Below are 23,780 nucleotides of genomic sequence, written 5' to 3' on the forward strand. Positions count from 1 at the left end.
GATATCGGATACTTTGGTGTCAATACATTTATTGAATTCAGCCACTGTGCAAAGAAGTCGGTCAAAGCAGTTGGTCATTAAAATGGCCCAGGCAGGCTTCTTGGGGGTACCCGGCTTAGCTTACCCGAGGCAGGTGATCCTGGGTGTTATAGCTGGCATCATAGTCCGAGAGAACGTCCAAGACTTCCGAATACATGTCAATGAGGGATTTCTTAAAAACAAACAGAAAGGTCGGTGAGGATTCGATGACTAATCAGTTAAGCCACAGACTGCTTTCCGTGTCATGAAGCAACAAGCAGCCCACGAGGGTCTTTGGCAAATGTGAGTTAAAGACACGAGTGAGAGAGGCTTCGGACATCGGGCCTTTCTCTGCTGACACGGACTGGAGCTGGTGCCTGGGTAGCACCCAAAGCTGCCAAAGACCCACGTAGGCCGAGAAGCCCAAGGACACGGCGCTCTGTCCCCCTCTGCCTCTAACGCAGCCCCGGGAACCACGGCTACTCTTACATGGGGAGAGGAGACACTGAGGAATCTTCTCATGCACGTGCTGAAGAAAAGCTGTCTTAGAAGAAGACGAAGAGGGAGGGAGAAGAAAGGCAGAAATGATCCAGGAAGCTCCTGACAGACGAGCTCTTATTCCGTGCCCACTCTGCACCAGCACCATGAGACACCCTGCCCTGCAGGCGAACCCTCCTTGCATCACCTCTCCACCCCCCACGGGGAAGTGAAGTGGCTCTGTGGATAGAGCCAGGCCTAGAAACAGGAGGTCCTGGCTTCAACTCTGGCCTCAGACACTGCCTCACCGTGTGATGTTGGGCAAGTTCCCCATTGACCCCATAATCCCCATCACCTACCCTTAAAGTCTTCTGCCTTGGAACCAATACACAGTATTGATGTTTTTTGTTTTAATTATTATTATTTTTTAATTTATTTAGAATATTTTCCCACGGCTACAAGATTCATGTTCTTTCCCTCCCCTCTTCTCTCCCCACTCCTGGAGCTGACAAGCAATTCCACTGGGTGATACATATGTCATTGTTCAAAACCTATTTCCACATGATTCATATTTGTAATAGTGTTCTCCTAAAGGCCCAACCCCAGTCATCGCAGTATTGATTCTAAGACAGAAGGAAGGGTTTAAAGGAAAAGAATGGGAGCCCTGTGAGGGCACAGATACTCGGGGCTTGCCCCGGACCGTAGCCTCTTTCCCCAGCCGTCACTGCCCTCGGAAACTGAGCAAGGGACCAGCATGGCTTTAGTGTGAAAGACAAGGATGGTGGGAGGAAAAATCCTCTGTAACTTGCCTATGGAATCTGGGGACCAAATGGCCGAAAGATGCCCAGCAAGTCTGACAGGCACGAGGGTTCCGAGATCCAATAGTGATGCTAATCTGGCAGCATGCCCGCTGCGCCCATCTGGCTCCACAAGGCTTTAAACCCTCGAACAATGCTGCTAGAACAAACACCGTTTGCCTTGGGTTTCAGAGATCAGCCACCCAGCACTAAGCTACCAAGAAAGCAGTTTTCAGAGCAACAAGCCAAGTGCCTTGGCTGAGCAAAGCACGTGTGGCTCCAGGGGGTCAGCGCACCTTGAGGTTTCGGTGATGGATGCCTTTGTCATCTCTCTGTAATACTAATTTCCTCAGTTCTTTGTTCTCTTTCTCTAAACGTTCCAAGATTCTCTGGTATTTGAGCTGCAAAAGAGAACAAGAGACATCAGAACAGAATTAAATAGGACATCGGAATTGTGGTAAGTAAGAGAACAGGAATTCTATGAATAAGCCTCCACCTCCATGAAGTCTTCCTTGTTTAGCCCAGTTTCCTGATTGTACTACTTTAAAAGAAATCATTAAAATGCTTGGAGGAAGAAATTCTGAGGTATGAAGGTGCCTCAAGTGCAGACAAAGCCCATCACCTCATCTGACTTCTGAACCAACAATTCTTTGCATAAAACCAAGAAAGCAAAATGGAATAAATAAAATGACCTTTGAGATCCCCAGACATCAGCATCAGTGGGCAGTGCTTTGTGCCTATTCTGCACAGAGAATCCAAGTTCCTCGGGGCAGGGCCTGTTTTGTGGTCTTGTTAGACCCCCCTAACTGAGCACAGGGCTGCCCCAAACCGGCAATTGAGAAGAGGCAGACAATGGACAAGGCTCGCCATTTCTATCAAACTCCTGCTGCAGGAGTTTCTGCTCGAGAAGGCTCCCTTCTGCCTCCCATCTTGTGTCCATCTGTAATCAGGGGCCCAGAAAGACTCTCAGAAGGGCCCTTGGGGCCAGGCTTAGCAGGGTTTCCCACAGCACACCCTGCACCTCGAGCGGGAAGGCCGACCCTCACTCCACCATCGGGCAAAGGAACTTGGGGCCTTTGGGGACACTCCTATCTAAACTCTACAGCAGCTGCTTTGGGTCACTGACTTCTCCCCCAAACCAGCCTTCCTGTCCAGTTCCTCTTCTTGATATGCCGCCTGGCTCTTTGTTTAAAAGTCATCATTAAATGTCAAAAGGAATTCTGGGGAAATCAACCCTGCTGATGGGAAGGACACTTTGACTGGCCTTCCAATGGTTCTGGCTTTCCCCTGGAGAGTTCTCCCTCTCCCCACTGGATGAAGCTCAGGTAAGGGGCAGCTCTGGAGGCTGCTCAGGGGAAACCATCTCTGGGCCCCACCAGCCCTGTTGGCTCCTAGCAGCTGGCACCCCCGAGATCTCCCCATTAGCCACTGGGCACCACTCTCGCGAGCAGTGGGAAGGCCCTCGGCCTCTCCTGTCTGCTCACACACACAACAGGCTCCAAAAGTGTGGGCTGAGGCTTGGCTCCCCGTTGGCCTCGGATCCCCACTCACTTCCAACTCTTCAGAAAGATGAGAGGGCACCTTTGGGAACAAAGGATTTCTGTCCGGAGTGAGCTCAAGCTGAGATGTTTCATAAAAGCAATCCAATTCCTCAGAATGGACTAACATCACCTCCACAGATTCTAATGGGCCCTCCCTAGAAATGCCAGTCTGGGTAGAATTGCGAGTAAAAAGCTCCAGGATTTTTTCTGCTTGTCTTTTCCGATCTGCACTCTCATTCCCTCCCAACATCTTCACCTTTAGATTCCTTTCCGGATTGCTTTCTCAAGGCCAGCAGCCTCCTAGTCTTCCCTCCTGTGCCAGCCAGTCCATTCTGCAGGGGCACCCAGCAGCACTGCCCACTGCTCCTCCCAAGTAGCTCTATTAAGCAGGAGGAACAGTGGCTCGGGGCTTCAGCTCACCTGAGTTCGCAGGAGTTCTTCCTGAAGCTGTTCTACTTTCTCCTTGTCTGTCACCTAAAATCACATGAAGCGACATTTTAATCTTATAGGGGGCGGGTGGGGCAGAGAATTAGGTTTGTTCCAATGGGGAGGGAATGCAAATGAGACACAAAGCTCAACAGCCATGCTCTCTGTCAGAGCCTCCATTGCCCTGTGCACAGGCAGGAAGGCAGACCCCCAACTGCCCCGTCCCCTGGACAAGATGGGGATTCCATTCTGGAGGACAGGGGTTAGAGACACGAGAAAGGAATGTCATGTGCGAAAAGCCTGAAGGAATTCCACGACCATGAAGCATCTGGCTTGCTGATCCTGGGTGCGGTCTGCACACAGCGCCTTTCGGGTGCACCAGGGCCAAGGAAGGGCCGACTCCCCAAACAGAAACCAGATGGAGATGTTTGTTGGCTTTTACATTCTAACCCAGTGTGGAGTTCTTTGTAAATATTATCAAATGCACTTGACAGACTGCCACTCGCTGAGATCAATGGGCAAGTAATGCAAAACCCAAGGGAAGAGTCCAAGTCCAGATGTTTTCAAAGCTGGTTCCAACTGTTCTTAAACTCTTTGGAACAAGCAAACATCATGGCGGCATGGACTCCTTCGAAATGAGAGGGCCCATCGGTGGGAAGAGACGATGTCATTGGTGTGTCCACCCAAACCTGGGCTTCCGGTTGCCCATCCTCATCCCTGACCCCTCCCCATGTCCCGATGGCTAAAGCCCCAGCGGCTTGGCTTCCCCATGAAGCTCTGACCACCGACGATCTCTCTGCTCATCTAATTCCTGGTTCATTTACCGACACCAAAGTTTTAAGTCAGCCTAGCTTTATTCTTTACATTTCATGAGACACTGCTGAGGCTTGGCTACGAGCCAGGAGGCCCTCGGACTCTCTGAGTCTCTTATGGTTATGGATCTTTCTCCTCCAATGGTGGAGAAGAAAACTCTTGCTAATAATTCTGGGGGTCCCTGAGAACCTACACCTACGAGAACCTAGCCGGGATCCAGAGAGAAGGTGCGAGACGCTCCAAAGGATCATTTTCTGAGGTCTTTCTCCCACATTTCCAAATGCATGTTGCTGGAGTAATGTATGTGCACACAGGATGGACAGGATGGATGAAAGGTTGGGTAAAAAAAAAAAAAGAACAAGCAAAGAAGCCTGGGGAAAACCACAGTTCAGTGGGGGACCCAAATCAGCCTGATGGGCTTTCAAGGTTCTCATCTATGAACTCTCTCACTGTAGTCCTAACATGGTGAGGTGGCCCTGAACTTAATAACCCACATTTACGGGCATGAGCTTTCTATGCTGAGCTGATTGGTGCCTTGTTCCCCAGGCAATGGAGGAGCCGCCTGGGTCATCGCTTTGGACTTCCAGGACACTGGAGACTCACAGCTTTAGAACTGCATTTGTGGATTCATGGGAAGGAGAGGAGGCTGCCCCATCAGGGGAATTAATCCCCACCATCCCTAGAGGGTGTGTGACGTACACTGGCTACAGTCAGCCTCTGACCCTGATGTACTGGTGGGATGACCCTGGTCAGAGGACTCACTCCTCTGAAAGGAAGCCCCACGGTCTCTCCTCCATAAGGCTGTGGTGTTCTCAGCTATCCCAAGTGCCCAGGACGGTCTATGGTGGTGATCACCTCTATTGTCAGAGTCCTAAAATGAAGGGCACTGGGAAGGCCATCTGGAAGCCTGACGGACACTGAAAGCTACCTAGTCACACCTCCTCCACCCAGGGCTGCCCCTACCATTGCCTCTTTGGGTCATGAGGAGGAAAACAAGGCATTTAACATGAGGTGGTGGTCTTGTTGGGGCAAGTCACTCCTCAGCTCAGACACTGATTCCTCATTAGATAAAACAGGGCTCTTATCTTGAAGGAAAAAAGAGTTCTTTGATACCAAGTGCAAAAGCAACATGGAAAAGGGAATTGTTTAGGAAGGCTACAGCCTCAGATTCCTCTTCTGTAAAATGGAAGGCTTGGGCCAGTGGATGCCCCCCGGCTCCTACCCACTGAACTACCCTGAAGTAGTGAAGAAGTGGGACAAGAGTAGCCAATACTTTCCCAGGCATGTCCTTGCCTATCCCTAAGAAACACTGTCAGGATGAACTTATTCTCTGCTCTTTCAGCATGTAAAGAGCTTGGCTGCAATGCGAAGAATAAATTCTCCGCTTTGACCTCCTGTGTCCAAGGCCAGAAAACCCTTCTAGCTGACCAAACCTGCAGCAAGTTTGGGCCCTGTCTCGGGTAACTGCCCGTTTAGAAATGAGCCGTCTGACTCGCCTGGGATCAGAGGCCTTTCTGGATCCCCAGAGGCTTCCTACAATGCCCAGGCTGGGGAGACAGATGATGGAGAAAGTGGAACCCTCTGCAGAACCAAGTTACCAGTCCTTCCCCAAATGGAACCTGTCTAACATTTCAAGTCAAGCTCCTTCCTCCCAGAGCTCTACTCTAACCCTGAATACTCGGACCCTGAGCTGGCCCGCTTGGTTTCCTGCTGCCAACCAGACACCGTGCTCATCCCCTCATTACAGAGGGTCCTCGGTGCCACCCGCAGTGAAGGCGGCTGCTTCAGTGTACACACACAACCCTAAAAGCTGAACTGTCTACCATGGGAAAGACAGGCGAGGATCAGCTCTAATCTGAAAAGACGTGGATGGGGTGAATGAAAACGTGGACTAGGAGGGTTCTTCTCTCCCAACTCAGGACTGTCTCCACTAAGCTCCTGCTGTGTGCAATGAAAAAAAAAAAGCTGCTTTTCAGGAAAACCCATTGATTTATTCTAAAAATCCCCTGAACCACCAAATCATCCTCTCACAGGAGAATAGAATTCACTCTCAATTGAAGCTACACTGGTCAAACCATTAAAAACGGTACAGAAGGAAAAACCATTTGAATATAGAGAGATCCCAGGTACTGCCCTAACCACTGGCCTTCCCTCACAGCCTGTCATCCTATCGTGTCCCAGGGGTACCCCCAAAGGCTGAGCCTGGCAGCTGGCGACTGAAAGCCAACCTTTTCTCTGGCTCTGTGGAAAAGGTGAGTCTGTACTAGAATGAAAACTAACTCCAAGTTACTGGGAAATGGTCTGCTTTGGCTTTATTTCTCTCTTCCACCTGGAGGAGAAAAACGAAGCACGATTCTCCTCAAATGCTTCTTCACAACAAACGGGGCAGCCAGCGGGCATGGCTTTCTCATCCAAAGAACCTGGGCGAAATTTGTTCTAATGGAGAATGTTAATTGTGAAGAAAACATCCCACCCTGGCTGTGTCTCGGACTTTGCGTGCCTGCACGTAAAGGGGATCTCGGTTCATTCCGTTACCTCCCCAGGAGCAGCACCCTACCTTTTTGAGGGGGGACAGGAAAGGCAGGCTGCTTAGACACTGAGAATGAGTTCTGCCCACGGCCCAGCAGAATGATGACGTCCATTTTACAGAAAAGGAAACTGCTCCATCGAGTCCCGTGGAGGACCTGGATCTCTGGAGCTGGGAGTGACTTTGGAAGCCTGGGAAACCTGATGCTCCCTCTGAGCAAACCCAGAGCTCCTTCCGCCTGGCACTGCCAAGGCCGGACCCTGTCACTAGCTGCCTGCGGTCATTCCTTGTCTCTCTGCACCCCTTTGCCTAAAGTGGGTCTGAAAGCTGGGTGAGAACATGTGATTAGTAGGAAGACAGCGTGTAGCCCCCTGAGACCATCACCTTGCGCTTCTGCTGGGAATAGCCTGTGTTATACTGGCCAGCTGCTCTGCGGGCTTCCTCTTCATGTTCCTGGATTTGCTGCTGTAAGATAATGAGCTCCCCAAGCAGACCCTGCCATGAGTTCACAATGAGAAGGGGAAAATTGGGGAGGAAAACAAGGTTAAACCAAAGGGTGCAACAAAGACAGATGAGAGACGTGAAGGAGGGGAGAGGTCCAAGCCAGACTAGGCACCGGCCAGGGCCCACGTACCACGAGTGAGCCTGGCACGCAGGCCCCATTTCCCCTGGCGCCAGTGAGAAAATGAAGGAATGAGAGGGGTTAGTTTCCGAAGGAGAAGGAGCGATGCGATGCCGGACTCTTTAGCATTCCCGGATGCTCTCACAGCCAGGACTGTTTGTGTCCCACAAACAGCGGGTCCTCGATTAGCTAGAACAGGGCTGCGGGGAATGCAGTGGCCAACTGAGGACAGTCCAGGCTCCTGCCCGACAGGAGAAGGGACGGTGCCTGCAAGGGCTCGCCATGCGGCTCCCCACTTGACCAGGCTCACTGAACAGAGGAATGGAGGACATGAGGAAGAGGGGAGAAAAGGCTCAAGATTTCGGGGCTGCCTGTCTTGATTCTAAGATGGAAGGTAAGGGTTTAAAAAAAAAGATTTCTGTGCTGAGCCAGGCCCCATTCCCACCGCGGTGGGTGGGCTTTCTGCCCAGGAAAGTGGCAGGACACTCGTTCCCTCCCATTTCAAGTGTTTTATTTTCCTGCATAAAAGTGCAGTTCAAAAAGTCTGGCCAATGTGAATACTCCTCCAGCTGAGATCTGGCTACCTAGTCAATGAGGGCTCGCTAGCTCGCTAGGTAAAGGTGCATATGAGGGAGGAGGAGGAAGGAAGAAGCTTGGAATAGCATTGGGAAAATTCTGGGGTCAGGCCCTGCCTTGGACACACACCGGATGGCCTGACCGTTCAGGTTATTTAATCTCTTGGTGTTCTCAGTGAACTAATAACAAACACCACAGTGCCAGGCAGACTCAAGATCTGAATCAGCAGAGGGAGTTTCCACATCAGAAATTCCCTACGTAGTCCAGGCCGAGCAAGGAAAATCAAGCCCAAGTTTAGATGTCTCTACACACATACAAGTTACTTTGGGTTTAATGTTTTAGAATTGGAATAGAACCTTTTATTGCCGATATACACAAGTAACTGTATGGCGATATTGGACTTGATGAGTCTAATGCCAGGAGGTGGGAAAAGCCTTCCTGAGAACCTATCAGAGTCCTCGTCAGTTTCCAAAGCATATTTTTTTGGAAAAAACCAACCAAATTTAACTTAAAACGTGTAATTGAAAAGATTAAACAAAATACAGAACAGAGCAGAGCTTGGTCCTGCAGGTGAAATGCTATTTTCTCATTAACTCAACATCTCAAAGGATAATGCTTTGGGGAAATATGGGAGAACATCAAAGGGACAGTAATAGAAATAAACCTGGGACAGTCTTTTAGTTAGAAATTCAAATATGGTAAAACCTCAAAGACCAAGGGCGTGAGGAGAAAGGGCCTTTACAAGAACAATTGCTCCATTTCCACTTAATCATCTGTCAAAATGTGCAAGACAACCATGAGGAGAATCACTTAAATTCGACTAAAAATTAAAAATAACATCATAGCTTTTCAAACGACTGTTAAAAGCAGAAAGTATTTCTGTAACAGCTGGCCTTCTGGGCCAAGACTTAGATTGTCTTATTATATTACAAGGAACTTTATTATTATTTAACATAACTTCATATATGTATAAAATTTATATCTATTTACATATAAATAGATATAATTTATATGTATATACTTTAATATGATTATCTATAATAATTATTTAATAATATTATATTACAAGGAGCTTTAACTTTTCAAAAAGAAAACATGTAACAAATATTGCAGAGTAATGATTAAAACTACTAAATATGTTCAGATACGTGTCCAAAAATGTAACTGGAACTTATTAACTTATTAACTAAAAACTTACCTCCACTTAATATGCAACCAAAAACAAATCCAAAACTAAAACCAAAACCATTCCAATTCCATAAGTCAAAGACAGGGCTCTCTATTCCATTTTATTATATGTTCTATTTCCTTTGGGAAATATCTTTGCCTTTTAAGTAGGTCTTTTAGACTAAAGAAAGAGAGCAACAATTTGAAGGATTTTATTTTTATCCAAAATTCTAATTTATGGAAATTACTTTCAGGCTAACCTTGTAGGTGATTGTTTTTAGGACCTACTTGAAAAGAAATCAAACTTTTGTATGGAAATGGTTGGGATTTTAGTATTTACCTATTTTACTAATAAGAAATGACACACTCATCGCTTTCAAGGTATCCACAAGCCTTTGAAATTCAGTTAATGATCAAGGAGAAAGCCACCAAGGGAAAGGCCACAGATGAACCATTTGCTCTGTCTGGTTTCAGCAGTCACTGTCTATTCCCAACCAAAACAGAAAAGACCTTGGCCAAGTTCAATTGGTGGGACTCCCCAGGTCTAGGGACCTTACCGACTTGGCTTGGGGTTGTGACACAGCATCAGTGCTCCGAAATACAAGCCTTTGTCTACACTAGGGAAGGTCTCTTCCTAATCCCTTGACATCGGTCGCCCATTACACACTTATCAGCTCCTAGGGATGAGGTTGCTCTGTGTGGCCTTAATGTTCTCTGAGTTCACAACGCGAGTGTGGGAAGAAGCAGGGCAGGAGAGACCAGAAAGGGTTCTACTCTCTAGAAAAAGGCCAAGCTCTCCTTTTAGGGCCACCTGCTTTCCTTGTGAGGCTGCCAGTGAAGCACTGTAATTTGAAGGGAGCTGAAATGAATAGTTCTACTTCCTAAAAAAATGGGAAGAAAATAAGAATTAGGTACAAAAAACAGTCTACACTATAAGAATTCAACATAAGTATTTTTTTTAACATCAAGTGAATAAAAGTCCTGCTCTTAAATCAAAAATGATTCGTCAAGGCCTCTTGGTGATACCTAAAGCCCCTAAGGCCGTAATATGGAACAAAATGGGTGAAGAGCTATCTATTCCCCACGATTTACTTAAAGAATACAATATTTTGTCATTTATATATAATTTGCTTTGAAATATGTCAAAATAATTTTAAAATAAACATATGAGTTAAAAATTCAAGGCCAGAAATTCCTGGTATTCTCTAGGAATCCCTCTCCCTAACAGCCTTTAGCGGGCACATTCTCTAAGACTTCCATGACCGACGTTACCCAGAAGTTGTCATTTAGGCAGACAAGGACAGTCCCTGCCCAATTTCCTCCTTTCTTCACTTTTGGAGTGTCAGATCAACAAAACTGGCAACAACTTCAGGAACCTAAATAACCAACCTGGAAAGTCCACTGTACCATCCTAAAAATTAAAAATGTTTAATGAAAATATTTAAAATATTGTTCTTAAGCATTAGGGGCTCTTACTAGGAGAAAACATTCTAGGAGAGCATCAGCCTCAAATGGCCCTCCTGACTGGGGAAACACACCATGCAGACACAGATGGATGCCTTCTCTAGCTCTCCTCCATGCATTATGGCTTATAGAAGAGAGGCCACTTCTGTGCCCAGTGAGAGAGAACCCATTCCCCGGCAAGGCAGTCCATTCAACTTGGGGATGGCAGATGTTGTTAGGAAACGTTCCCCAAGATCGAGCAAAGGGGGCTAACAGAATGAATCAAACCCCTCTTCCCCCAGACCAATCCATCTCCAAGACCTGAAGGTAGCCATTCAAGTCATCTCTTCTCTGGGGCAGTTCCCAGTTCCTTCCACCCATCCTCATCTGACCTGACCTCCAGGCCTTTCTCCATCCTGGCCACCTGCCCTCTTCTAGAGGCCCTGCAGCTTATCAATGTGCCTCCCAGAGTGGAACCGGGGCAGAGGACAAGGGGACAAGCACCCACCACCTCTTGGAGCGATGCCTTCCAAAGGAGTTGGCAGCTCGCTCTGGCCCAGGCCAAAGGTCTTCTGTAATCTAGAGCACCTCAGGGGCCAGCCCTGTCTCAGCCATTGCCACCTCCTGCCTTCCAGCGCCCTTGGGAAGCTCTCTTGATGCCTCGGCCACTCTTTCCCCATCAGACTTCTCCCACCCTCTTGTGCACTAAGCGGGCAGGGTAGAGAGAACATCAGATGTAGGTGTGTGTGAGTGTATATGCATGCACGCGTGCACACACGCACACACACACACACACACACACAGAGGACACTGGCCAGCCCAAAGGGCTCCTCGTAGGCTTTCCCAGACCTCGGCTCCCCTTTTTACCAACAGTGGCCATCTTGTTCTCAAAGGACAAGGTTCTAGACGAAGTCTCCAATGCTGAAGAAGAAGAGAATGACAGGCACAGGATGCCAGTCGGTTAGCCAAGAAGCCAGAGGGGCTCCTTTATTGGCGACGCCCCTCTTCAGTGCAAACATCTCAGCTGCTCCCCACGACCTACCAGTCAAGTTGCAGCTTCCTTCCTGGCACTCTCGGGAATGCTGGCTGCCCCGGCCAGTGTTCTGTCCTTGCTTTGTGGGCCTTACCTCCGCTGGCCTATGCTCAAGCCGCCACAGATGGCACTTGGCTGTTCAACTCTTGCCCCTCAAGGCCTTCTGTTCTGGGCACCCTGTTTAAAGGTCCAGTGTCCAAGAGGGTGACTGAGAGGATGAAGGGCTTGACGCCACCATGGCCTGTGAGGACTGGTGGAACAAGTAGGAAGAGCTGCCCTAGAGAAAACTCAGGGGGAACAAGGAATGGTTTTTAAGGATGTCTAGGGTTGTCTCACAGGGAAGAGGGAGGAGACTGTCTCTGCTTGGCCCAGAAGGTAGAAGCTGAAAGAGGTCAGGGGGACGGGGATCAGGAAAAGGTTCTGGACAACAAGAGTTGACTTCCCTCTCCTTAGGAGCCTTCCAGCAGAGGCAGGTGACTGCTTGTTGGGCACGTTATCAGAGGAATTCCTCTCATGTCTGGCCTGGCCTGGGCAGTGGCTGAGATCCTACCACGGCTCAAATTCTGGGATCGTGCTTAGAATAATTTAACTCCATTTTTCCTCAGCAAAATATAGACCAGACAAAGGACAACATTAAGCGAACCAAAAGCTCTAGAACCAAAAGGAGAGCAGCAGTTCACGTCTGAATGGCCAGGCCTTGGGCACCTCTGGGAGACAGACTTTGTGTCTAGCACTAGCCACTGTCATTGCAGGTGTCAGTTCACCTGCAATGAAGACTTCATGTCTAGGAAAACATCCATAATAAAAGCACGTAAAATTATTGAAGCATTTTGTGGACACAAATATGCACATACGAATGCTATGTGGGGCAGCTGGGTAGCCCAGTGGTTAGAGAGCCAGTCTTGGGTTCAAATTTGGCCTGAGATACTTCCTTGCTGTGTGACTCTGGGCAAGTTACTTAACCCCCATTGCTTGGCCCTTATTGCTGCTCGCTTTGGGACCAATACTTAGAAACAAGTCTAAGACAGAGGATAGGGTTTGTTTTGCTTGTTTTTAAAACAATGTTATGCAAAGGAAGTATCATCTAATCCACTTAAAAGAAGCAAAGGGGTAAAACCTAACACAGCATTAGGGCAATAAACATGCCCGTGGCCTCTCGTATGGGCTGCCTTCTGTGATCTGTGTTCTGCTCCCTGGTCCCAGCCGGTCCCGTCGGCACTGGGCCCCACAAAGGATGACCAAACCCGACCCAAGCCGGGCTGAGGACTCTTCCACCAACCTAATCCATCTAAGTGATCCAGGCCCCGGAGAGAGTAGTGGATAGAAACACGGGCCTCGGTGAACCGAGGTCCATGGATCTCCTTCAGCTTCTCAGGGAGCAGACATAAACCCATGGGCTTTTGGGCAGGGGCTGCCTGTGAGCCCTCAGACTTCAAACCCCCGGGCCAAGGGTATCTCAAATGGATTGGCGTGAGTTAGGTGGCCTTATAGTTCAGTAGCCAGTTACGGCCACTCATAACTGCCTTTCTCTGTGTGTGGAGGATAAGCTAAAAGCGTCTGAAGCAAAACCAAAAGGGAGTCAAAGATAAGGATGACCTAAAAATTGTTCTCTGAATTCCTGCTTTTCCAAAACGGAAGCCTGCAACAGAACCCCACCACAAAGGGAATCCTGCTTTTTCTGCACTGTGAAGATAAGGAACCTTTCAAAAACACCCCACGCAACACTTGTTTTACTCTCTCACTGCAAAAGGAAGGCCCAGCTATCACATCACTTCTTCACAAATCTCTCCATTCAAAACACATTTAAAAAAAATGTCCATTTATATTGGGTTTTTGCCCCAAAAGGAAATGACTCCAAGTTTTCATTTGTTACTAGAAGTGATGCAGCCAAGTGCTTGGAGGCCAGCCGGGGCCAGCTGGCCCTCCAGTGTGGTCTCTGCCGCATCCTGGCTGTGTGACCGTGTCAAGGCCCTGGACCTCTCTGGGTGAAAAGATGCCTACGTGAACGAGTGGAGGCATTTCCCCACCAGGAGTTCCCATGTCAGTGAAAGCCTGTCCCCCACAAAAATACACAGAGGGGGCGCACATGACCCCGGGCACTGGCGTCAGTGATCGTCCTAAGGGAGCTGACCCAATCCTGCTGATGAGTCAGTGACTGCTGACAGGTGAGCCAAGCGCCATCCTGGGGGACCCCAGCACAGGCCCCGTCTTCACGCTACACGATAGTCTGTATTAGAGAAATGGAGAGCGCTCCCGTCCTCCCCAGAGACCCAGGAGATTAAGGATCCCTCCGAATTAATGAGCACCCACACCGAAAAGGCTTTCCATTCCCTCTTACCTTCTTAAACTGCCTGTCGCTTTCTGATGCATCGGTGGCTCGAAATGCTGTTTCTCCTGAGGAACCTGGAAGACAAGCAGGTAAGCCTATCATTTCCCAGCTCTCTCTGCAGCAAGCTCTAAGCCCCAAACTATGTCTGGTCAAAAGGCTGAATCTGAGAGCAGCTCATCGTCTGGGGCTGAAAGCAGCAAATGGCTTGCTGCAGATTATTCTCCGTTTTCTAAAGGGAAACGACCAGCAACTGACTTCACAATTCAGAAGCCACCTTCTGGCATTACTTAGAGGGAGCGTGGTGAGCTCAATCCACTGGAGAATAAGCAAGGTAACCCTGAGTTAGGATCCTTTCTGGTAAGAATATCTGTAGCTTTGCCAGGCTTAAAAACAGAATTTAGATGTCACTAGTGACACAGGGCGGAGACCAAATTTTAAATGCCAGACGTGACAGAGCAGATGAGATGCCCCCAAATTACATTTCGGGAAGATGCTTTGGCCAAGCAGACAACTGGGAAAAGATTTTATCCCTGAGAGACACAGTGAAGGATTTTTGTTCTTCCATGAAGGAATGACTTTGTGTTGTCACCAAGTTTGCCAGAGAGAATTCTGGGTTCTTGAATCCAGCAGGATTATTGAAGTGGCCTTCTAGGTCTGATTTGTAATTAGTGTGTCAGCAACATTGAGGCACGCAAAGGTCAGCACAAAAAGCTTCGTACACACCTAACAACAGAAGGAGGCCAGAAGCTCCTGTGACTTCACTAACCAATTTGTGACCTGTGAAAAATCAGCAAAAGGGAAATGACAAATTATGGGAGATGAACATGAACGTGGGGAGCCAGGACAGCTCTCTGTCTCACACCCAAAGGGACAGGGAAGGGCAAGCTCACGGGGGATGATCGTTCCCGGAGTCCATCAATGTGCTCATCCGCATAAGAGGGTTTCAAAGTCGGAGCAATCCCATCAAAAGCCAACACACAGAAGTCTCCTCTACTCGTCGTCACGGTCTTTCCCCCTCCCGCTGGCCCTCTAAGACCCAAGACAGATTTTTTCAATATTTTTTTCTAATTATGATGAACCTCAACTACACACACACACAGGCATCTGTCTGAAACAGAGCATCACAAATAATTTTCCTCATCATGGCACTGCCTCAGACAGACCCTTAGAATCCCATGTGGGAATGAGGTGCCAACAACAAGGTGGGCTGGTGATGTCCCAGAAGAAAGTGCGTCAGGGTGCAGGTGCCAACACTTCCTCCCCTTGGAGAACACAGAGCTGGTCACCCTACAAGCAGCGCTCTCCTGTAGCCTGCCTCCCTTCAGTCCAAATGAAGTCCCTCGTACTCCCTCCCTACTTCTACTCTGCAGTCGTGGGAATATCAGAGAACCAAGGCTGGCAAGCCAGCAGCCTGGGTGAGTGCCCATGCCAGGAGGCCCTGGAGCTAGGCGATAGACATCCTCCAGATGCTGGAGTCTGGCTGTTCGCAAGTGGGTGACTCCCAGGAGATCAGGCCTGTTGGTGATGTGACTCCCACTGGGTGCAGGGAAGCCTTTCTTCGCCTAGCTGCCAGGCCTCTCTACAAGTTCCCCACTGACCTGGGCAAATGTCAAAGGTCTCTAACAGGTGCCAGGTTTTCTCCATCCCTAAGAGGTGTCCCAGGAGATGGGGATCCTTCATCCTCAAAGAATGGGCATGCAGTGATCCATGACAGTCCCAGAGACTCGTGATGAAAAATGCCCTGCGCCCTCTGCCAAAGAACTGACGCAGGAGTCTGAATGCAGGTGGAGACACTCTCCAGTTCACTTTCTTTCTTCTGCCTTTCGTTTTTTATTTGGAATCTCTTCCACAAAATGACTAACATGGAAAACTATTTCACAGGATCGATTGCACATATAAAATCGATATCAGACTGTTTATGGGCTCAGTGAGGGGCTGAAGGGCGGAAGCGAGGGAGAGAATTTGGAACTCAAAATTTAAAAAATGTTGAAAAATGGTTGTTTCGTGTAATTGGGGAAAAATGAAATATAATTAAAAAAAGAACCCAGCGGGGTAGAGGATGACCATGCCAACTCTCCGTGCCAGGACCTGGATGCTGAGCATTCTGAGTTTGGGCCACTCACTGGCACGCTCTCTCGTGGCCCCAATGGGCTCGCAGTGAATGCCAGCACAAACAGCATCCCCGTGGCCATCTGCCCCAACACCCCATGGGAACAGCTGTATAACACAGGTGGCTGGGATCGTCTCTCAGAGGTGAACGCTCATTACACACGTGCAAAGGGCCAACTGTGTGCACAGCATCAGGCTCCCAAGGGAGGAGTCAGAAAGGGCCAGCCCCAACCCTGACCTCACGAGCTTCACGATGGGCCAGGTGGGAGAGTCCAGGCAACAGGCAGCCTCTCCACCTGCAGTCCCAGAGAAGTAACTTGTACTCAGGGATGAAAAAGCAAATCTGGATCTGAACTCAGGCCTCTCAACTCCTCTGACACGGACATGAGGCTTCTCATGAAATGAGGAATTGTTAACTCTTCTCCTATTATTTCAGACTGTGGGGATTATTGACAGTCTTGGTGTTGGGAAGACCCAAATTCAAGCACCACCTCGGCCACATACTAGTTGTCATAACTGCTCAGCACCCTCGAGTAATTGGGGAAGAATCTATTCTTGACTCACAAATTACAGACGAGGTCCAGACTGGCATCAGTGGAGGGACTTTCTACACCAGGAATTCCCTACACCAGGGATAGGCAAACTTTTTAAAGAGGGGCCAAAGGAAGGGAAACGTTCATGTCAGTCTGTTTCTAAGGCAACTCTTTCTAAGTTTCATTGTATTTGTCAGATTAGGAATAATGTCGCCTGGCTGGATAGAACATTTCAGGGAGCCGCATCTGGCCCGAGGGCTGTAGTTTGCCCATCTCTGGGCCAGAAGGGCCAATTAAATACACCTGGAGCACAAGGCTTCCCATTATAATTTTATGCTGTCATTTCTCTGATCAACAACAACAAAAAACGTCTTCTTAGAAGTCCTCCACAAACAGTACTTCTATTTAGGCAGCTGGCAACCAAGTTCAAACCCCCTTCAATGAGGCAGCCTCTCCGCTCCTCCTGGGAGCCCTCCTGACTCCCCTGCAGCTTCTCTCCTCAAGGCTCCTGGGCCCTGGCTATGCTCCTAAATCCACCATACAACGAACGTTTCTGAGCTCTTTTTTAAAGCATTTCCCATTACTTTTTAGTGTTTTTCCCTCCCATGCTTTATATCACTCTGATTTTTTAAAGGGATAAATGAAAAATCATCTGGCACTGAACTCAAGCCAGGAAAGGGAGACAAACGCATCCAAATGTCACAGGAAATGATCAAACGATGCCATTCTAGACAGAACTGGCCCTGAATCACTCACTCCACCTCCTTCCCATTCCTATCGGAGAGATTATTACTAAGAAACTCCTTCAGGGCTAGTACTGGGTATTGTGTGAGAGCACCCCATCCACACAGGCAGCCAGGCCCGTCTCCTAGGGCTAGGACGCTCTGGGGTCCCTCTCCATCCCTTGGCTGTGCTAACAACTGCTGGCCAAGTCTTGGGGAACCTCTTCCCACATCTCTGGCCTCCATCCCTCCTGTCCACTGCCGTGGCTACTTCATCTTCACTTTCTCGGACTATTGCCATTTCCTTCAGGAGAAGGGAAGATCCCCAGGACCAAGGAAGGTTCCTTTTCATCTCTGAATTATCAGGCCTCAGCATGGTGCCTGACAGCAAGAAGGTGCCTGACAAGTGTTTGTTCCCCTTTTCCAATCCATCCTTTAGGCCAAAGCAGCCTCGAGGGACAAGTCAGACCTTGTTAGTTCACGTTCCAAACTCTAGAGCTGCCTCCCAGACCCTCTCCATCTAGGCTCCTGCAAGGCTCCCTTTGGTCGCTGCCTTGTCTGAGACTCCAGCCCTCCCCACAAGGGAAGGAAAGACTCAAGCTCTGACTGTATCCCAGGAGCTGGCCTAAGTTCTGTATTGCCATCTTCCCTCCCTGGATTCTCAGCCAAACCTTGGAGGAAGGAGTATTATTATCTTTGTTTTAGAGTGTGGTGAACTGAGACAGGCAGAGGGAAGGGCCCTGCCAGGGTCACCGAGTGAGGAAGTGTCTGGGGCCCAATCTGAATTCAGGCCTTTCCGACTCCAGGCTTAGTGCCCTACCCCTGGGCCCCGTGCCCATCTCTGCCATGGATATGTAAAGAGATGGATCGCCTTCATGCCAAACAGAAGGAAACTCTCCTTGAGAGATGAGGCCCCGGGGTCTTTCCAGGGTTATGCTGTTCTCTCAGATAAAAGAGGGCTTAACAGATGCCTCCCACTTCCTTTTCTCTTCTTTTTTTCTTCCTAATTTCTCAACGGATCCAAGTCCAGCCCATCCATCCTGCAGGGCTCGAAGTCCAGCCACTCCTGCCTTTTTTGAATTCCCTCAGAGGTCCTGACTCCCTGGGAGGAGGTGCCTTTCATTCCAACCCGAGAGCAGACACGATGCTGTGCCCTCCTTCCGGATCCCTGCTAACCTGACCCCGAGTAGCCCTGCACCCGTAACAGGCTCTCAATACCTGACCCCTGTTGGAGCTTAGATTCCTATAAACAGCAGGGGTAGCCTAAGGAGGCTGCTTATTTGGCAAGTCTGGGATGCATTAACAAAGGAAAGAATTATAAAAGACACCTCAACTGTGACAATATGGAAAGGAAGATTCTGATTTGGCATTTGAGTCCCTAAATCCCCTGCCAACCTCAACAGCCTAGAGTGGACTGGCCAGGCCAGTTTCTCTGTAGTTGAAAGCTTTTCAAGATTATATCTTAAAAAAAAAAAAAAAATTAAACCCTGACCTTCCATTAAGAGCTAGGCAAAAAGGGTTAAGTGACTTGCCCAGGGTCACACAACGAGGAAGTGTCAGAGGCCAGGTTTGAATCTAGGACCCCCTGTCTCCAGGCCTGGCTTTCAATCTGCTAAGTCATTTAGCTGCTCCTTCAAGATTACATCTTTAAACCGGCATTTAAAAACGAAGAAAACATAGAAAGCAAGAAGAAAGCTAAAGGGAAGAGTGTTTTCCAGGTGCTAAAGCCACTATTTACCTCCTGGGCGACTTTCCCAAACAAAGTAGGTCGGCCAGGTCCCCTGCTCCCATTACCTGTGGAGATGGTCTTGAATATGGGTTTAAGGCTTTGGGGTATCTCCTTTTCTGCAGATATGAGAATGATCCAGAACGCGCTGGGGCCTTGTGGCTGGTTTTGCCTCTTCTCCTGGCATTACCCCTTAAGAGTAATGCCTGGGCAGTGCCTGTAAAGACCCTGGAGCTTCCCGAGTTTGCCTGATGCATGTTTCTCTGCTGGTGTGACTTTGTACAAGAGAATATAAAAACAAAAGCAAAGACTACTCACCTGGGGAGAAAAAATCCTTGAATAAGCTGAAGCTTCCTGCGAGCTTGTCAAAGTCCGGAAGCAACTTGGCCAGGGCTTCTGAATCAGGAAGGGCTTTACTAAGTTTCTCTAGAGAAAAAACAGACACACATCTGTTAGTCACAGCCTAAAAATATGCATTTCAATTAATGCTCAAATTCTTAGCAAAACAAAGGCATCTCTCTTCCACAATCCCACTGGCAATGGCAAAAACAGATAAAAGGCAAGGGCGGTTAGGTGGTTCAATGGTTAGAGAGTCAGGCCTGGAGATGGGAGATCAGAAAGATAAATTTTGATTACATAAAATTGAAAAGCTTCTGCACAAATAAAATTAACGTACGTAGGTAAAGGGAGGCTATCAAAGGGGGAAAAATGTTTGATACTAACTTAGCAGGCAAGAGTTACACAATTCTTTCTATTTTTATGCATCTGTCTTTGAGTCAAAAACATAGATGGGTGCACGATATATGTGAAAACATGACCAAAAGCCATCTGCAATAGATAAATGGTCAAGAATATGAACAAATAGTTCTCAAAAGATCTGCAAACTAGTGACAACCACATGAACAAAAACTCCAAATCACTAGTAAGGAGAGAAACGCAAATGCACTCCTTCCCCCAACTCCCTCATTTGAGGTTCACCTCACACTCTGCACGTTGGCAAAGATGACAAAAGACAGGGTTAGTGAATGCTGGGGAAGCAGAGAAAAGATGGGCACACTGGGGCATCGGTAGTGGAGCTGGGAGTCATTACAATCATCAGTTAAAGCAATCTGGAAGAGGCATATAGCCTAAGATGGCCGTACCCTTTGGCCCAGAGATTGTACTACTAGACACAGATCCCAAGGAGGTCCCTGATACCAAAGTCCCCCGACACCCCCAAATGTCAGCAGCAGCACTTTTAGTGTTGGACACAGGGGTCCATCAGCATCACGGAAGGTCACCATGCAGTAAAAAGTGACAAAAGCAGCTCCCAAGAAGCACGGAGAGAGCCCTGGGAAAGAGTGAAGAAGGCAAAGAGCAAGAACAGGAGACAATCGCTACAACCACAAAAATGGAAACTGCCCCAAACTGATGGAAGGAGCATGTTGTGCCATCCCAGAAAACAAGCCTTGTCCCAAAGGAGAGAGAGAAGCAGCTTCGGTGCTCCCTGCTCAGTACCAGGCGGGGAGCGTGGCTTATGTTTCTAAACTTTTCTTGATGTTTTGGTTTTGCTAATGCAAAGTGCAGATACATTGATGACCAAGAGCTCGTTGATTGTCCCCAAGGACATTTCTCAAAAATGAACCTTTTTTTTCAGTCTTTATTCTCTACAGAGTTAGCAAACATCACTCTGGTAAATAACTGACAGGATGATTGGGGTGCTTTTTCTGTTCCTTTCTGTTGTTGTTTAGTCATGTTCAACTCTTCATGACCTCATCTGAAGTTTTCTTGGCAAAAATACCAGGGCAGTTGGCCATATTCTTCTCCAGCTCATTTTACAGATGAAGAAACAAAGGCAAACAGGAGTGACTTGCTCAGGGTCACACAGCTAGGATGTGTCTGGATTTGAACTCAGGCCTTCCTAACTCCAGGCCTGGCACTTTAGCCACTGTACCACCTAGCTGCTCTCATTCTATTCCTTGGATCTGCTATCCTATTTTTTTCCTTATTGATATCTGCTCAGTGATACACTGTCATTTTGGGGTTGAAGCATCACCCATTCAGTATCTGTGGGTCACTGCTTTCTACAGTAAGGATGGAATGACAGAACCTCAGAGCTGGAAAGGTCCACAACAGAAAACCTTCGGGGTTTTTGTTGGCACTATGCTAAACATGTGCTCTTTGGGAAGGACCATCCTCTTACTTGTATTACGCGGCCTGATCCATGAACTGTACCCCCCGTGAGAGGAGTCACCCTGTCGTGATGGCAGCATTTCCATTATTAGGACGGCTCTAGAGAGGGCCTGGGCATTGCCACGCAGATGGAGTTCCAAATATTTGATGTTTTTTGTTGTTGAAGAAAATGAAGGGTTTTCCCCTTTGATCGCCATTGCTAGTAAATAAGAATACAAATGACGGCAGTGGAAGGTGAGGAACTCAGATCCCAGCCTGAAACTCTCTTCACTCTTTCCTTTCGTGAAAGCCAGCCGTCCAACAAAAACAAGGAGATGAAGGACAATCACCAAACTTAATTCTCATCCGTACAGGACCACAGGCTTGACACCCGCCTGGAGGGGGCACCAAGAACCCCCTAAACACACAAACATAATGATGATAACCACCACCACAGCCATAGCAGCCACAGCTAACACTGAAATCGCATCTTAAGGTTTCGAAGCTCTTTACAAAAAAAGGCCCTCTTAGGGCAGCTGGATGCAGAGCTCCAGGCCTGGAGTCGGGAGATCTGGGGTCATGCCTGGCCTCAAGGACACTTCCTAGCAGGGTGATTGCCTCGACCCTGCCACTAAGACAGAAGGTGAGAGTTAAAAACAAAGAATCACCTCCTTTGATTCTCACCCCAAGGATGGGAGGAAGGAATGAGGTACAGATGAGGAAACTGAGGCAGATAGGTGAAGTAATGGAATTAGGGATGGAGAGAGTGTGTGTCTGAGGCAGGATCTAGAACGAAGACTTTCCTGACTCCCAGCCTCGCCCTGCGATTTAGTCCTGCCAGCTACCAGATGGTTAAGAACAGGCTAAAACAGAGTGGGCCAAGGAAAAAAAACAAGTGGCCTGAAAGAAGTAAGCATTTTGCCAAAGACTTCAACATCATCCTGCTCTACTGAAAATCACAGGGAACAAATGGATCTTCCCATTGTGGGGAGGGGGAGGTGTGTGTGCATGGGTGTGAGCACGAGCCCCCTAATTCTCAGTGAAAGCTCCCCTGGCCAGATTGCCTCTGCAGGGGTCACTTCTCAGAGGGCACGAGGGGGAGGGGCTCTGGTAGGGGTCACCAACCCAGATCGATGTACTCATCCAGCTGCCACACGAAGTCGGGCACGATCCACTTGTAGTCGCTCAGGTCGGGTATCATGTCTTTCCACTGATCGAAGGTCTGAAAGACAAAGAGCGAGCAGCGTGAGCTCCGAGAGGGTCACGAGGCCCGAGTGAAGCCAGTTTCCCAGACCTCGGCTTCTCTCTGGGGCCCATCAGCAGTCAAACACTGAGGAGTTCCTCAGCTCAAAGAGCTGCTGGAAAGTGCCTGAAGGCACCGGCTCTGGGGATCTCCACACTTGTGAGGGTGACAGAGTAGGAAAAACCCCAGCTGGATGAGCTGGACAGCTCCCAGAGGCTTTTCTGGACCTCCTATCCCTCTTGGGAAGGACAGGCCCGGGTCCACAATTATCATTAAGATACAAGAGACTGCGCATCCCTGTTTGCACTACCCCAATCTAGCCTCGGGGGCCGCCCTTGGACACACCATCCACCTGAATGACAGCAATGGTCATTGATTGAACACTTAACCTCGTGGAGGTTTTCTGTGCATTTATTAGGAGATTGGCAAGGTCCTGGGGACAGAGCACTGGCCTTGGAGGTAGGAAGAGCTAAATTCAAAACTTTTTTTGGACCCTTACAAGCTCCATGACCAAGTCTCTATGCATTTTGAAATGGACCTAAGCCCAGGGAGACTACATCTCCCAGGACTCTCTACTGCAGCTTCCTCGGACACATCGCAGTTCCTTTGTGGGAGGTGTCAGAGGGAGAATAAAAGAAGAGAGAAGCCCAGGTTTTGGCGCCTTTTCCCCCAACCCAGGTGGAGAGCTTTGGTCCCTGATTGCTGCAGTAGCTGCTGGAGATCAAACTTTTCCTTACTTTCCCAAACTTTCCTTTTCCTAACCCAAATAAACCTGTCTAAGTAGCCCTGGAGTCTGGCTTGATTGAATTTAATTCCCCAGCCTGCAGACAAGAAGACCCTGACCAATTTCCTTACCCTAGGAAGCAGGAGGGGGACCCCCAGCTACCTTCCTTTCCCTCCTTTTTCCCTACCTTTTCCACACACACACAATTCCCCGTGTGGCCTCACCATCCTCATCTGCAAAATGGGGAGCCTGGCAGTCCCTCCCTACTGTGAAGATAGAATTAACTCTCCCTTTGTCTATTTTTAGCTAATCAAATCAAGAACTTAAAGTACCCCTACTTAGTAGCTGACTAACCATTAGGTAAGCGAGCTCACAAGTCACACACTCAAAGGCCACAATTACTGACCCCTTGGGCAGCGCTAGGCAAATTGGGAGACTGCAATTGGTTCCTATGAAGAGGGGAAGAGACAGGAAATGATGTGGAAAAAAGGGGTATAAAGAAGAGACCAACAGAGTTTGGCTCCTTTTCCTGCCTTGGCTTTTGCATCAGTGAGTAGAGCTGAAGAGTCACGCTTTTCCTTGGAGTCATTCTACGTTGGTGGAACTCTGGCTGAAGACACCGCTGGGACTTCTGGCTGAGGACTACCAGGAAATCCACGTGGAGATCGGGGACTTGAGGGAGCCCTTGCCAGGGGCTGAGCCAGACTTCACCGGAGCAGCCCTTGGGGCTGGTAAGCTAGACCAGGCTTTGTCTCCTTCCTATATTTCCCACTTCCACTCTCTCTACCTTGTTGTAAATAGAA

General features: G+C 48.5%; 1 protein-coding gene across 4 annotated transcripts in view; it reads right to left on the bottom strand.

Annotated features, from left to right (window-relative positions):
• Positions 1-23,780, bottom strand: part of OPA1 (OPA1 mitochondrial dynamin like GTPase) — a 66,656-nt gene that overhangs the window by 35,423 nt on the left and 7,453 nt on the right. Inside the window, exons 3-10 of one of the 4 annotated variants that reach the window (XM_044670878.1) lie at positions 22,136-22,232; positions 19,178-19,285; positions 14,493-14,546; positions 13,779-13,843; positions 6,984-7,094; positions 3,254-3,307; positions 1,589-1,693; positions 125-211 (exon numbers count right to left, since the gene is read on the bottom strand). In XM_044670878.1, coding sequence (XP_044526813.1) covers positions 125-211; positions 1,589-1,693; positions 3,254-3,307; positions 6,984-7,094; positions 13,779-13,843; positions 14,493-14,546; positions 19,178-19,285; positions 22,136-22,232 — 681 coding nt within the window. The remainder of the gene's footprint in view (positions 1-124; positions 212-1,588; positions 1,694-3,253; positions 3,308-6,983; positions 7,095-13,778; positions 13,844-14,492; positions 14,547-19,177; positions 19,286-22,135; positions 22,233-23,780) is intronic. The other 3 variants (XM_044670879.1, XM_044670880.1, XM_044670881.1) reach the window with 3 other exon arrangements.

This window comes from Gracilinanus agilis, chromosome 3 (genome assembly GCF_016433145.1).
Source record: "Gracilinanus agilis isolate LMUSP501 chromosome 3, AgileGrace, whole genome shotgun sequence".
In the NCBI taxonomy this organism is placed as follows: Eukaryota; Metazoa; Chordata; class Mammalia; order Didelphimorphia; family Didelphidae; genus Gracilinanus; species Gracilinanus agilis.